The sequence below is a fragment of the Pezoporus flaviventris genome, unplaced genomic scaffold (assembly GCF_033815535.1).
Source record: "Pezoporus flaviventris isolate CSIRO_AGI_PZ_B2104156 unplaced genomic scaffold, CSIRO_AGI_Pfla_v1 ptg000001l, whole genome shotgun sequence".
Classification (NCBI taxonomy): domain Eukaryota; kingdom Metazoa; phylum Chordata; class Aves; order Psittaciformes; family Psittacidae; genus Pezoporus; species Pezoporus flaviventris.
In genome coordinates, this window is record NW_026892549.1 from 48,570,910 (window position 1) to 48,585,371 (window position 14,462).

General features: G+C 41.8%; 3 protein-coding genes across 3 annotated transcripts in view; 2 read left to right on the top strand and 1 right to left on the bottom strand.

The window, feature by feature from the left end:
- Window positions 1-14,462, top strand: part of PGAP1 (post-GPI attachment to proteins inositol deacylase 1) — a 164,333-nt gene that overhangs the window by 69,160 nt on the left and 80,711 nt on the right. The window lies entirely within an intron of this gene.
- Window positions 1-14,462, top strand: part of GTF3C3 (general transcription factor IIIC subunit 3) — a 43,335-nt gene that overhangs the window by 21,980 nt on the left and 6,893 nt on the right. The gene's annotated exons all lie outside the window — the stretch shown is intronic.
- CCDC150 (coiled-coil domain containing 150) overlaps window positions 61-14,462 on the bottom strand; it is a 37,686-nt gene continuing 23,284 nt past the window's right edge. The window contains 15 exon segments of the mRNA XM_061454066.1: window positions 61-940; window positions 1,520-1,633; window positions 3,539-3,625; window positions 4,236-4,418; window positions 5,027-5,153; window positions 5,837-6,006; window positions 6,658-6,751; window positions 7,132-7,301; window positions 7,722-7,805; window positions 8,959-9,051; window positions 9,507-9,575; window positions 9,885-10,062; window positions 10,250-10,371; window positions 10,843-10,950; window positions 11,746-11,838. Of these exon segments, the coding sequence (XP_061310050.1) occupies window positions 836-940; window positions 1,520-1,633; window positions 3,539-3,625; window positions 4,236-4,418; window positions 5,027-5,153; window positions 5,837-6,006; window positions 6,658-6,751; window positions 7,132-7,301; window positions 7,722-7,805; window positions 8,959-9,051; window positions 9,507-9,575; window positions 9,885-10,062; window positions 10,250-10,371; window positions 10,843-10,950; window positions 11,746-11,838 (1,797 nt within the window). The 3' untranslated portion in view covers window positions 61-835.

The following is a 14,462-nucleotide window of genomic DNA, read 5'->3' on the forward strand; positions in this document are numbered from 1 at the left end:
GCCTGTGAGCAGCTCTGTTGAAGCAAATCAGCATACAAGAACACTTGCACTGAAGCTGGGTTGTACTGAACCATGTGGAAGAGTAAGCTCTGAGGAAGGTGAGCTGATCCTTCGTTGAACAAATATGAAAGCTGTCTATGTTATAATCATCTTCAACATATTATGATGTTAGTCAGCTGCTTCAACTACTCCTTCCCCAGTGTGTTGTTCCACAGTAGGATAGGTTGAACAAATTCCACTAATTCTTATGAAGGTAAGATGATGTGTGGTGTAACATCACACACCTAATGCGTTCCCTAAAGCCCAAGGCTTGTGTTCTCTCATGACCCAGATATCATCTGCCATTAGAAGCAGCCAGTCCTGCCAGTTCCACCCTGTTCCAGTCACGTCAGCATCCAGCCACACACACGACTCAGCCTTTGGTCATTCATGTGAACCCTCTGCAAACCAGTCAGAGATTTGTTTTGATAGCACCTGCCAGTCTACAGCTGGTAAAAGAAAAGCAATGAAAAGAAAGATGCAGCATATCAACATTCAAAGAGTAATTGTTTTGCTACAAATGGTAGTTATATCAGTCTCACATTGCAAAGAATCTGAGTCAGAAAGACCAGGTGAGAGGTATGACTTACTTCAAATCAGTTTATGACTTAAACAAGCAACCCTAAGTCCCCTGTGCGCACCTTTTATCTGCAATACCTTCTCAGTGCTACAGACCTATCTAATTATGTGAGATCAGCTGAAGTCCCCAATTTCTCCAGCACCTGCATGCTAGCTGGGAGTCTCCTCCTGGCAGGTGATGCTCTCCCTGGACTGGGAATCATCCAGACAAGTTTGCTCATTTCCTGCCCAACTCACGTGGCCTTCCTGGTGGTGAGCTGGAAGTGCTGGGTCTCGCTGTGTCCAGGGAGGTGTAAGTGGGATATTCTTCTTGCTTTTTCTCCTGGAAAAAGATGCCGTGTTTTATGAAGCTGGTGACTGTTCGGGGAATCTCTGTCCTTACTAAAGAAGAGGCTAAAGTTTCAGCAGTTTCATACATACATCTCTAAAAGGCTAATTACATGACTCTATAAGAACTATCAATTATGGAGAAGGCTGAGGAATCTACACAAACAAGGTAAGCGTAGCTTTTGAAAAGGTATCTGTAAAAGGCATGGATCTGGGGAAGGAGAACCACTGAAACAGGTGAATGTAGAGAAAGAAATCTACTAGCTGTTAGCTTTCAGACAAGTATTTGGTTAATGTGCACCAACAAAATGTGCAATACAACCTTTTCTAAGTACAGAAACAGTCCCTTGAAGTAGTCTTTTTCCTGTAATATTCTTTGCTGCTTCAGTATGTCATTTGGGAAAAGAGGAGGAAGCAAACTAAACTAGAAGAGGGGTCTGTTTTCTACCCCTGTGTAGAGAACTACAAAAGGAAATTTAGGAAACTATTACTGACTGATAAGGAGCTACCAAATATTTCCGCTGCCTATTTTCTTTGCTTCCCTCTTTGAACCAAATGTGTTTGCTTCCTTTACCTCTTTTCTGGGGCTGCTGTCTTCACAGGTCTTTGGGTGGTGTTTTTTCACAGCTTCTAGCTGCTGGTAGTGGGATTTGAACCAACGGTGAGCTGCTTTTAGCCTAGTTGTGATCTAGGCAAGACAGTGTAATTAGAACTGCAGAGAGACTAGTCAGTGCATGCTGTGCTCCAGTTCTTGAGCTCTGTGCAAGAGCACGCAGATCAGCATACACCTTCTTTCACAATTTTTCTTATCCATTCTTTCTCCTGTTCATAGGGATAGGAGCGCTTCATGATACCCTCTTCATTGGGGGGGGGGGGGGCAATGATGTCAACTGTGGTCTCCAAAACAGTATAAACCAGAAAGGCTTTTGGAAGAATGGGGGGAAAAATGGGTATTAAGTACCACAAACTCCCGAGAAAGGCAAGGGAAGACTGACTTTGCCTGAAGAGTGGTGTAGAAATATTCTCTTGCTATTAAGGTCTCTTTCTATCACAGAATAGTACTTGTGTCGATAAACAGCATGTAAGACATCACCCTTATTCCTTTTATTTTACTTTATGCTGGTTAATACCCTGTAAAATATCTAACCCACTAGATTTTCACCCCAGGCTACTATAGTAACCTATGCAAATGATAATAATTTGGATATTATGTACAGTAGTGCAGGGATAAGGTGATGCAAGGACAAATGACTTCTTGGGGTGGGTGGGTGTGTGAAATGTGGTTTTGCATGATGTCACATGTAGAGTGACACAAGGGCAGCTGAGTGGGGCAATTTACATGGCCCAAACACTTCTGTTTGGTTGGTTAATACAGATTTCCTGAGCTTGATAAAAACAATAGTCTGCATGGGATAAAAGCTCTTCTTATAAGCCCCATGAAATCAAAGTGATGCACAGAAAAGATCAAAACAATACTAAAGTTTTTTTTTTTTTGTTAGTTTGGGTTTTTTTTTTAGTTAGTTGATTTTTTTAAAGTATGATAAATGTGACTTGGAAAGGCCAAGGATGCACTTCACCAGAGACCTGTATCTGAGATCGAAAGGGTCACTTGGTGCATATGCTGAAGTAACATCTTGTTACTTTAAAGTGGGATTGAGCGTGCCCTCAGCAAGTTTGCCGACGACACCAAGCTGTGTGGTTCAGTTGATACCCTGGAGGGAAGGAATGCCATCCAGAGGGACCTTGACACGCTTGTGAGGTGGGCTGATGCCAACCTCATGAAGTTTAACCATGCCAAGTGCAAGGTCCTACACCTGGGTCGGAGCAATCCCAGGCACAGCTACAGGTTGGGCAGAGAAGAGATTCAGAGCAGCCCTGTGGAGAAGGACTTGGGGGTGCTGGTCGATGAGAAAATGAACATGAGCCAGCTTCAGTGTGCGCTTCCAGCCCAGAAAGCAAACCGTATCCTGGGCTGCATCAAAAGGAGTGTGACCAGCGGGTCAAAGGAGGTGATCCTGCCCCTCTACTCTGCTCTCGTGAGACCTCACCTGGAGTATTGTGTGCAGTTCTGGTGTCCTCAACATAAAAAGGACATGGAACTGTTGGAACAAGTCCAGAGAAGGGCCACAAGGATGATCAGGGGACTGGAGCACCTCCCATATGAAGACAGGCTGAGAAAGTTGGGGCTGTTCAGCCTGGAGAAGAGAAGGCTGCGTGGAGACCTCATAGCAGCCTTCCAGTATCTGAAGGGGGCCTATAGGGATGCTGGGGAGGGACTCTTCATTAGAGACTGTAGTGATAGGACAAGGGGTAACGGGTTAAAATTTAGAGGAAGTTTAGATTGGATATAAGGAAGAAATTCTTTCCTGTTAGGGTGGTGAGGCACTGGAATAGGTTGCCCAGGGAGGTTGTGAATGCTCCATCCCTGGCAGTGTTCAAGACCAGGTTGGATGAGGCCTTGGGTGACATGGTTTAGTGTGAGGTGTCCCTGCCCATGGCAGGGGGGGTTGGAACTAGATGATCTTAAGGTCCTTTCCAACCCTAACTATTCTATGATTCTATGAATTATTATTCTAATGCTAACTACTCTCACCTGTTCTGAGTCTATGCTAGCTTCCTTCAGTTTCTTTTCTGCCTCCTCTTTATATTCCTTCAGATGTTTGACTGTTTTTTCCAGTTCCTGAGTAGAAAAAGAAGTAACATTAATTTATATGCAGTTTTTTCATGGCACAAATAAAAAATGGCAATGTAAGGGAAGGACTGTCCCAGTGTAAATATCTTGGAGTTCTATCATATAAAAAACCCTAAAACTGTCTCCCTCTTAAGTCAGATATACAGTGAATGTATGTTAAATTGTAACTTGGGCTTTTTGGAGCAGGCGCAGTAAGACTTGTAAGAATATTTTTTAACCGAGTTCATAAACTCTTTCTACCACCTTTTTTACAAGCCTATGGATTTTGCACAAAAATGCTTCCGTGGGTGTCTCACCACTTTTTCATGCCGTTATCACGTTACCTGACAATATAATAAAGAGGACAAACGCTACTATAAAAATCTAGTGGGAGATGGGACTCTATGGAATCATATTTGATACAGGTCTGGAGGGATGACAGGAGAAGCCACACAATTACTGTGCTATTGATCTATCATCTTCTGTTCAGAATTTGAGTCCAAAGTTAGTTTTATTTTCAAGTCTAGCTCCACTGCAAAGGATTAACAGCAGTCCTACTCAGTAAGAGAAACGAGTTCTCAACTAGGACATCTGCCTTTATTGAAAAATGTGTGCATACCTTTATCCTTTCCGCATTAGCTTTACAGGCCAGGCATTGTCTGACTTGAGCTCTTTGACTTCTTAGCTTTATCCTATAACTGGAAAAAGACTTTTCCAGCTCTATTACCTGTAGCTGTAGCTCTCTGTTGGCACAGGAAACTTCAGCCGGTTTGGAGCATTCTTCTTCATGGGATTTCTTTATCTAGGGGAAAGAGGAAAAAGTGAGTTCACATTAACAGAAGAATTAGTTTGTTCTGTATAACAATTAATAAGCAGCACACCCAATTGATTTGCTGTATCTGAAGCATGTTACAGCACCTGGTGTTTTGACTTTTCTTTAATACCCTTCTAATAAAGGGGAAAGTGAATGCTGGGATTTGAGTAATATTAAGGTTATGCTGGGCTTTGATCCCGCCTTGGCACAGGTGAAGGTTATGCTTGTGATCCAGCCCCCCAAGAAACAAAGCAGACTTCCAAACCAGTATTTTATCCCTGGAGATTGCTATAAAACCCCAGATTATCCTCCTGAAGTTACTGGCATGACTGAAAACCAGTGTTTAGATCTTATGTACAGTGAGGTACATAGTTCTGGGGGACATAGGGTGGTACTTCAGACAGTGAAGAGAGCACAGATAACACTATGGATGGCTGCCAAAATGCCCGTCCACCACATGATAAAATCCTGGGTTTTGTATAAAAGTGATGGACAACTTCATGATGGATGGAAAAGGAGACAGATACTTGTGATGAGCTCCCCTTGTTCTGTTGTAAAATTGTCAGTGAAATCTTTTAATCTCTATGCCTTCTCACCTCAGCAGATTCGTGACATGTGGCTCTCCTGGAAGCTTCTTGTTCAATTTGAAACTGCTTCTTCAAAAACTCTAAGTGTGCAGCACACATCTTTCCCTCAGTCTTGTATTTTTCCATTAACTGTTCCCTTTCAAGAGCAGAAACAAATTCAGTTAATCACATTTATATTTGTTTTAGCTTTTAAATACAAGAATAGGAAAGACAATTAGTTTGTAAATACTTTTGGATATACTCTCTGCATTACTGCTCTTTTAAACATTGGAATGTGTTTTCTAGTCTTTCACATTCCATTTATTTAAAAGGAAGTTCATAATACCTATGCAAGGTAAACAGACTTTTTGGAAAGAAACACTTTAGGACAACTTACTTTCCTTCAGAAGATTGCTAAGCCTGTTTAGACAAAGGATAATGAGGAAACTCTGACTGCACCTACACTTAGGTTTGAGGTTTTACTTACAGACATTCAATTTTGGGTGGGGAATTTAAACAGCTATTCTCTGCTGTCTTTGCTAAAGCTACTGCAGGCCACTTCAAAAGTGGAAGTGGTATCTGCTATCCTCAGGGAAAAGCTGTGTGTAAAAGTGCCATAATGACCCTGGTAAGCAGTTCTTCAGTATAGCAGAGTAGGTCAAAGAGTCATTATGGGAATGAATGAAAGAGCCCATTTCTTTAGCTCTGCACGAACCTATCTTTATCATCTTGCTGGCTCAGCATACAGTCAGTGCTGATATTGATGGATGAGTAAAGCCGTAAAGATCTGATGTTAGTGTATTGTTTCTCCTCAAGTGTTTATTATGGATTTGCTCTTACCTGTAGAGCATCAGCTGCTGATTCTCAGTTTCTTTACTTTTCAGTTCACATTGAGTTTGGATCAGCTTGCTCTGCAGGGTGTTACTGACCTGCAAAAATTCTTCCAAACAAAGAACAAGTTTCTTCTTGTCTGTTCTAGCTTTTTCTAGTGCCTTACAGAGTGGTTCCACCTGTGCAGTAACAACAAATCAGATTTATACCTACCCAAATGAAAAGCTTAGGAAGGACTATTTTTTTCCCTTTCCCAGTCAGTATTAACTTAGAGGAAGTAACAGTGTATTCACCAACTGTCTGATTACACACATCCTAAGGACAGGCATCTACATGGGAATCCTTACAATGCCAATCCACTGACTGACTTAGTCAGAAGGATCAGAACAACTTGTCATATAGGCGTGACTTTCTTGGAAAAAAGTGTTCTTTGCCAATACTGACTGTGTTTGGGTTGAGAGGTAATCTTTGTGACACCAAGTATTATGAGGAAAGGTGAAAGCAATTCCTTGGACTCTTTACCCCTCCATTCTAATAAGAAAAAGAATATAAAATAAGTGCTATATAAACTTCCAAAATATCTGTTCATACTATGTATCCACCTGTAGACTGTAAAACCTACACCTGTGCCAAGGAATCTCTTTAAAGGAGATGCTTGCCTCCTTCAACACTGGGATAATGATTTGTCTCTTCAACAGCCCAAAGTGGACACAGTATTTTAACCTTGGTTCACGTGATTGTGTTACACCACACTGTATTCAGAAAAAGGTACTTGGCTCAACATGAAAAATGCAGCAGTGGCTGTTACTACGGAAAGATGTGGTCTCTACCTGGCTACGGTGCTGCTTTCCCATGGCAACCAGTTTGGCTTGGCAGTGTTTCAGTTCTCTTTCCAACATCTGTATTTTTGGTTGAGTCTGGCTCCTGAAAATGGAAAGTGGATTGTAAAATCATGCATTAAGTCAATTTTTGCACATCTCTGAAGAGGTGACCATCTCACAGTTTGGTTCTCTACCTTAACCATATTAAGTTCTGCCTGTCACTGAAGTTACATACGTTTTTACTTACTTTACACATGATGCACAAGGCCTGCCAAGCTTGTGAAGTTGGCTACAAGCGCTTGGTGTACTTGATTCACTGGTACCAAGTATGTTTCAATGTTGCAGGAAAGCATGTAGGAAACTTCTCAAGTGAATTTGCTGTATAGCTTATTAGCCAGAGCCATGGGGAAGATGCCACACTTCAACTCTTAAGTCTTCTCCACACTGCTGATAGACCACAGAAACAGTATCAGTTTCACTTACTTGTCTCTTCTGAGGTGGTTGATTTCAGTGTCCTTATGCACCAGCTCAGTTTGTATCACATCCAGTGTTGCTTTCATCTTGTTACGAGATGCTAACACACGCTCCAGCATGGCTGTTGCCTTATTACTATCATCCTTTGCTGCGTCCAGCTGGTGCTGCAGGCTTGCCACCTGCAGTACAATAAATCGTTAGGAAAAGGAGCAGGAAAATCAGTCATCTATTAGAGTTTTGTGACAGTATTCTGAGTAACTTGCATGCTTGCAGCAGTGCCAAGAGTATGGAATGCTTCTGAACCTGGAAATAAGAAACAATTCTTAGTCCTTCTACTTTTTTCACACATTAAGCAAGTTAATAATCACAAATCCTAGAGATGCTACATTAACAGCATTTTGTCACCCTATAAGGCAATGTGAGCAGGATCGAAGATGACTTTGATACAGAACTCTCAATATGTGCTTGACAGTACACAAATTAAGTAGAGAAGATCAATAAGCACTTCCCTGCAAATTAAGTACCAAAGAGAGAAGATTAAACAACCTTACATTAGGTTGTTTCCCTTTTGAACTGACAAATACGATGCTGAGAGGTACCTGAAGTTTTCCTTTGTCGCAGGTCAGTTTATTCTTGCTGTCAGTCAGCTCTGCCAGCACTTGTTGCACCTGCTGCTGGGCATACTGAGGAAAAAACAAGCAGACATCACCATTCCATACAAAAAACAAGACAAAAAGCAACAAAAAAAGTACTCAGTATCTTGTTTCTCTCTAAGTATTTTAACTTTCCTCTATTGCTTCAAGTATAAATATTCCATTAGGTGAAACACTAAAACAGATATTAAAAAAATAAGAAATACAAATGGCACAAATTCCTGCAAGACAGCTTAATCTTTAGGAAGAGCTGCTCAAATTGATACAACCTTTCAGATGGCCACAAGAAGGCCACTGTTCTGGGACAGAGGAGAAAAAAATGAAGAGATGAAAGAAGCCTTTGACAATAGAAACAGAAAAGCAATAATAACTAGAAGAATGAGTAGGCATGAACAGAATTAAAATAACTTAGTAAAGAATAAAATAATAATCAGGCTACTTTTAAAGGTTCTGAATGCTCTATTGATTCATATTCTGTAACTGCTGACTGCCAAAGGAATTCTGTGTTAAACAGAAGATATACATATGTTATCCACTAACTACTGCAGAAATGTGACTTTATCAAATAACAAACATTTGAAAGCTGTCTCAGTTATTTTGTCTTTAGCATTGTGATGTAAGGACCTTATCAGTAGCTAAGTGTTTCTTAGGCTCTCCAACAAACACAACTGCTCATTACATCTAACACTGTAAAAGCACTGGTAGCACAGTATCACTAAGCTTTTACTCAACCTTTCTGGAACCAGTAAAGTATCCTGATCTTGGTGACTGAGATTAGTTAGAAATAATGGAATGGGAACAAGTTAGAACCAGGAATGATATTTGAAGTGCAAACTTGTCCATAAAGGGCATAGAATTTTTGTTAATAACTTCCCAATGTAAGTTGAATATATATGTACAGATACACAAGTTATATGCCTGTACTAGAAAATGGAATGGAGACATAGGATTTTAATGACATACCAATACCAGAAACGCTATAGAGTCCTCTTAGCTCATCCCACACAGACATCTACAAAGATGGAGTAATATTTGAGATATCCTTTTCACTTTTTCCCCTTTTTGATTCCTTAATTTCATCAGCCACTCTCCAAAAAATACAGATACTTCAAAGAGCACCTTGATTCCTTCTACAGTTACTTCTCAGTCAGGTCATCAGTTACCCACTTCATTAGTGGCTTACCTGCTCACGTACCAGCGCATCCAAGCGGTTCAATAGCCTCTTGTTCTCTTGCTGTAGTGTTTGCAAAGTGAATTTCATTGAAATAATTTCCAGCTACAAACAAGAAAACCCACCACTAATCGTACCTGTTCAAGATTTCCACAGTCACAATATCACAAAACCTTAGCACTACACATGGATTAGATATAGTCTCTCCCATTTTAGAAAGCAATTCTACAACAGTGAAAGAATCATACTAACTTCAGTCACAGCACTAAGGAATATCTCATTCATACCACAAACTCTGCCTTTCCTTTTCCAGGCTATGCGTATATAGCATAACAAGCTTACTACTACAAATAGGGCCTTACGCAGGTAGCAGTAGGGTTGCTGCTCCAAAGGACACAACCACATAGGCAAGGAAAATATCAAACAGCAAAATGAACAATATGGCTATGGTAAATATCACAGTATTTAGAAATAATTGAGTTGAGAGAGTAGGCAAAATGAAAGCAAAACTTAAGAGAAAACACTAAATTTAAAGACCAGCCATCTATATTGCAAGATACCTCATTCTCTGTTTTTAGTACTTCTAATTTATTCCTTTCCTGTAGTGTTTCATTTGCTCTTGTCCTTATCTGTTAAAAAAATGTGAAATTATTGTCACCTGAAAACATCCAGATTCATAGAAATATTACACATTCAGAACAGTTGATCTGAAGTTCTGAGCTGCCATATCTTCTCTCCCTTTGCATGCTTCTGAGAGGAGACATTACAAGTCAAAATATAAGCACAGCTGGAAAGGGGAGAGTGTGTCACATTTGTAACTGCAACAGCCAAAAATAGTAATCTTGAAAGCAAAACTGGTGCGTCAGTAAGAACCCTAATGGTGTGGGTCTGAAAGCAGCCTTCAACAATACAGTTTTAAAACAGTAAGTTTTCTGTACCTCCTGTTGAAGATCTGCCTTTTCTGCCAGCAGAGATCTTTTCTCTTGCAAAGCTGACTCAAGTTCATCTTGCAGTCTAGCAACAGTACGTTCCAGAGGCTGTCTCTGTGTGGCTGCTGCCTTCTCAGCAAGGCTTGCCTTCAGCCTGTGTTTGCCATGTTCTGTACGCAAGGCCTCCCTGAAGAAAGAAAAAAAAAGACAAGCTGGAGTTCTAGCACAACAGAAGGACAGAAGATGGCCTCCATATTAAATACCAAACTGGCCTTTCTGTGTTACTAAGTAATGAGTGCTAGAGAAGCAGAAATCAAGGTGATGAGAATACAATGGAGGAAGGGGGGAAAGAGGCTGCAGACAAGAAAACTCACAGCTCTCTTTGAAGCTGAGACCTCTCATGCTGCACACTCTGCAGCTCTCCAAGAACGTTGGCATGGGCAGCATTCAGAAGTGAGTCTTGCTCTTGCAGCTTATGGGTCTTGTCTTGTTCTGCCTAAAGGGGAAAAATGACCCAGGCAATAACACTAACATCAGAATGATGAAGGACGAGTAACTAATTTACAAAGCTGTTCATTTGTCATTGAGCTCTTGCAAATCTGAGTTCACCTTACCTAGCTTTTATCTATATATATTTAATCTCAGATCCATATTACTTCCAATTATCTTCTGCTTTTACAGTACTTAAAATACCCATTAATTCATATGTTCCTCTTTCTTAGTGGTTGTTACAGGATAATTCTGTATTTAGGATTACCACATTTACACTCTCTCCCCAAAACATATGTCCTCTTTTTTCTGTACTGAAAGTAAATCTTTGCAAAGAAGGACACCAACACTTACCGAACCTCCATTACTGTATGTGAAATATTTTACTCTATTCCCACAGATTATCAGTATTAGGAATTAGTCTGTTGTCTAACGTCTGAGCTACAAACTTTCTTGGACTTTAATAGTAGGCTTGTACCTTAAGCACAGTCTGATGGTCTGAAATGAGTTTAGCATTCTCCATGGCAACACTTTGGAGTGTGGTGCTGAGCTCTGAGCATTGCTGGCTTAAGTGGTCATTAAGGATCTGGTTAGATAGAAGGAGGAGGAGGAGGATGAGAGACATGTTTTCAGGGGGTTAGGTTTTTTTTACTGCACAGTAGCCTGTCAGAAACTGTTAAAAAATCTCTTGCAGATGTGGAAAAAGCTATTTTAGGTAGAAAGTTTCAAAAAAATTTGTTCAGGTGGTCCCTATTTATGGGAGACTTATTTATTCCAAGGTGTCAAAAGTTTAGAGTAATATGGAAGAAAGAGAACATAGTTTAAACTACCTATCAAGCATAATCACTTCTGAGTTTTGAAGTCCAGAAAAAAAGTAATGTTTCTAAGGCAAAAAAGACAAAAATTGAAAACAGACCCCTACTAATTTCACAGTTGGTTTTCTACAGATACAGATAAAATGGAACCTTTTGCCCCAAGAGGCAGAGGAAAGTTTAGTCAAACAGGTACTGCGTATTTGATTCATTAATAGAAACATACTCCTTAAGAATATAAAGGTGCAAAGGAATATAAATGTACTACTTTGAGGGTAGATAGAAGAGGCAGCAGCGGTAGTCCTACATGTCCTGGCCCCTGAAGCAGACATGTTCAAAAACCCTGATTCAAAATAAGTACTGTGAAGAAAACTTTCCAGCCTTAAGGATAGGAAATCTGGAACAGTTACCTACTGTAGTGATTGAATTAGCCCGCATTACCTGAGGGCATTAAATTTTGTCTCCTCACCTGCATTTGAGGCTTCCCATTAATATATAATCATTTCTCACTAAAATCGCTTGTTCTACTTTATTTCCATCTTAAAAACAAGAGTAGCTATTCTCATTACCTGTACTTTCTCTGCTGTCTCTCGTAAGGTGGTCATTTTAGACTGAAGTTGCAGGTTCTCCTTGCGTTCTTTGCTTAAAGACAGCTGTGCATTCTAAGGGGCAATAAAACAAAACACTAAGAAAAAAAAAACTAGATGTCATTTAGCCAGACACTTCACAAATATGAAATCTTTGTTTTGTACTTGCCTATTTCCTTAAGCTAGTGTCACATCGCTATGTTCTTGCAAGCACCGCACATGGCTCATCTAAGACAAGCCTCTTTCCAAAATATGAAACAACAACCAAAGTGCTACGTGCTCTAACTTAGCTTTGAAAGTTGAGGGTGCCTTTATATCCTTTTGAGCTTAAACTTATTAGTTTCCAGTATAATTAGTCTCAACGCTTCTGAGCTTAAAGGACAGAAGTGGTACAATTAATGAATTAAAGAATCCTTTGCCCGCATTGTGATACTCCATGGCTCAGCTGAATTTTTACCTCATCTTACTGAAACTTTCTCTTTCAGAGAAGACTTCAGACAGCAGCCACACTCCCTAAATAGGCAGTAAACATACCTCCTTGCCCATTCACAGTATCACAGTATCACAGTATGCTAGAGATTGGAAGGGACCTCAAAAGATCATCTAGTCCAATCCCCCTGCCGGAGCAGGAACACCTAGATAATGTTACACAGGAATGTGTCCAGGCGGGTTTTGAATGTCTCCAGGGAAGGAGACTCCACAACCTCCCTGGGCAGCCTGTTCCAGTGTTCCGTCACCCTCACTGAGAAGAAGTTTCTTCTCAAGTTTAAGTGGAACCTCGTGTGTTCCAGTTTGTACCCATTACCCCTTGCCCTATCATTGTTTGCCACTGAGTAGAGCCTGGCTCCATCCTCGGGACACTCCCCCTTTATATATTTATATACACTAATAAGGTCACCCCTCAGTTTCCTCTTCTCCGAACTATAGAGACCCAGCTCCCTCAGTCTTTCCTCATAAGGGAGATGCTCCACTCCCTTAATCATCTTCGTTGTCCTGCGCTGGACTCTCTCCAGCAGCTCCCTGTCCTTCTTGAACTGAGAGGCCCAGAACTGGACACAATATTCCAGATGCGGTCTCACCAGGGCAGAGTAGAGGGGAAGGAGAACCTCTCTCAACCTACTAACCACCCCCCTTCTAATACACCCCAGGATGCCATTGGCCTTCTTGGCCACAAGGGCAGTGTTGGCTCATGGTCATCCTGTCATCCACTAGGACCCCCAGGTCCCTCTCCCCTACACTGCTCTCTAACAGGTCGTTCCCCAACCTATACTGGAACCTGGGGTTGTTCCTGCCCATATGCAGGACTCTACACTTTCCCTTGTGTCGTGGTTTAAACCCAGTCAGGTAATTCGTTCGCTCACTTCCCCCCCTTCTTTCCCTCCCCCTGCTCTCGGAGGGACGGAGAGGAGAATCGAAAAGAATGCAACTCCCACGGGTTGAGATAAGAACAGTTTAGTAACTAAGGTATAACACAAATCACTACTGCTACCACCAATGATAATAATGATAAAGGAAATAACAAGGGAAGAGAATACAACACCTCACCACTAGCCGACCGATAACTCGCCCCCCCCAGCCCGACCAAGCGCCGACCGATACCTCCTCCAACCCTGCAGTCTCCCAGCCCTTCCGGCTAACTCCCAGTTACATCCTGGGCATGACGTGCTGTGGTATGGAATACCTCTTTGGTCAGTTTGGGTCAGGTGTCCTGTCTCTGCTTCCTCCCGGCTTCCCCTCCTCCCTGGCAGAACATGAGGCTCACAAAGTCCTTGGCCAAACCAAAACATCTCTATCAGCTCTGTTCCCGAGCCGAAAGTCAAAACACTGCACTGCACCAGCTACCAAGGAGGAGAAACATGACTGCTACTGCTGAATCCAGGACACCTTGTTATATTTCATCAAGTTATTCCCTGCCCAACTCTCCAGCCTGTCCAGGTCTCGCTGGATGGCAGCACAGCCTTCTGGCGTGTCAGCCACTCCTTCCAGCTTAGTGTCATCAGCAAACTTGCTGATAGTACACTCAATTCCCTCATCTAAATCATTGATGAATATATTAAATAATACTGGTCCCAGTACCAACCCTTGAGGCACTCCACTAGTTACAGGCCTTCAACTAGACTCAGCCCCATAGACTACAACTCTCTGGCTTCTCTCCTTCAGCCAGTTCACAGTCCACCTCACTACCTGATCATCCAGACCACACTTCCTCAATTTAGCTGTGAGGATGCTGTGGGAGACTGTGTCAAATGCTTTGCTGAAGTCAAGGTAGACCACATCCACCGCTCTGCCATCATCCATCCACCATGTTATTTCCTCATAAAAGGCTAAGAGATTGGTCAAGCATGACTTCCCCTTGGTGAAGCCATGTTGACTGCCCTCATAACCCTCTTATCCTTGATATGCCTTAAGATGGCACTAAGGATAAGGTGTTCCATCACTTTTCCAGGGATGGAGGTGAGGCTGACCGGTCTATAGTTACCCGGGTGCTCCTTCTTGCCCTTTTTGAAGACTGGAGTGACATTTGCTTTCCTCCAGTCCTCAGGCACCTCTCCCATTTCCCAAGACTTGGTAAAGATGATGGAGAGTGGTCTAGCAATGACTTCCGCCGGTTCCCTCAGCACCCGCGGGTGCATCCCATCTGGACCCATGGATTTATGGATGTCCAGATTGCTCAACTGGTCTCTAACCCATTCCTCATC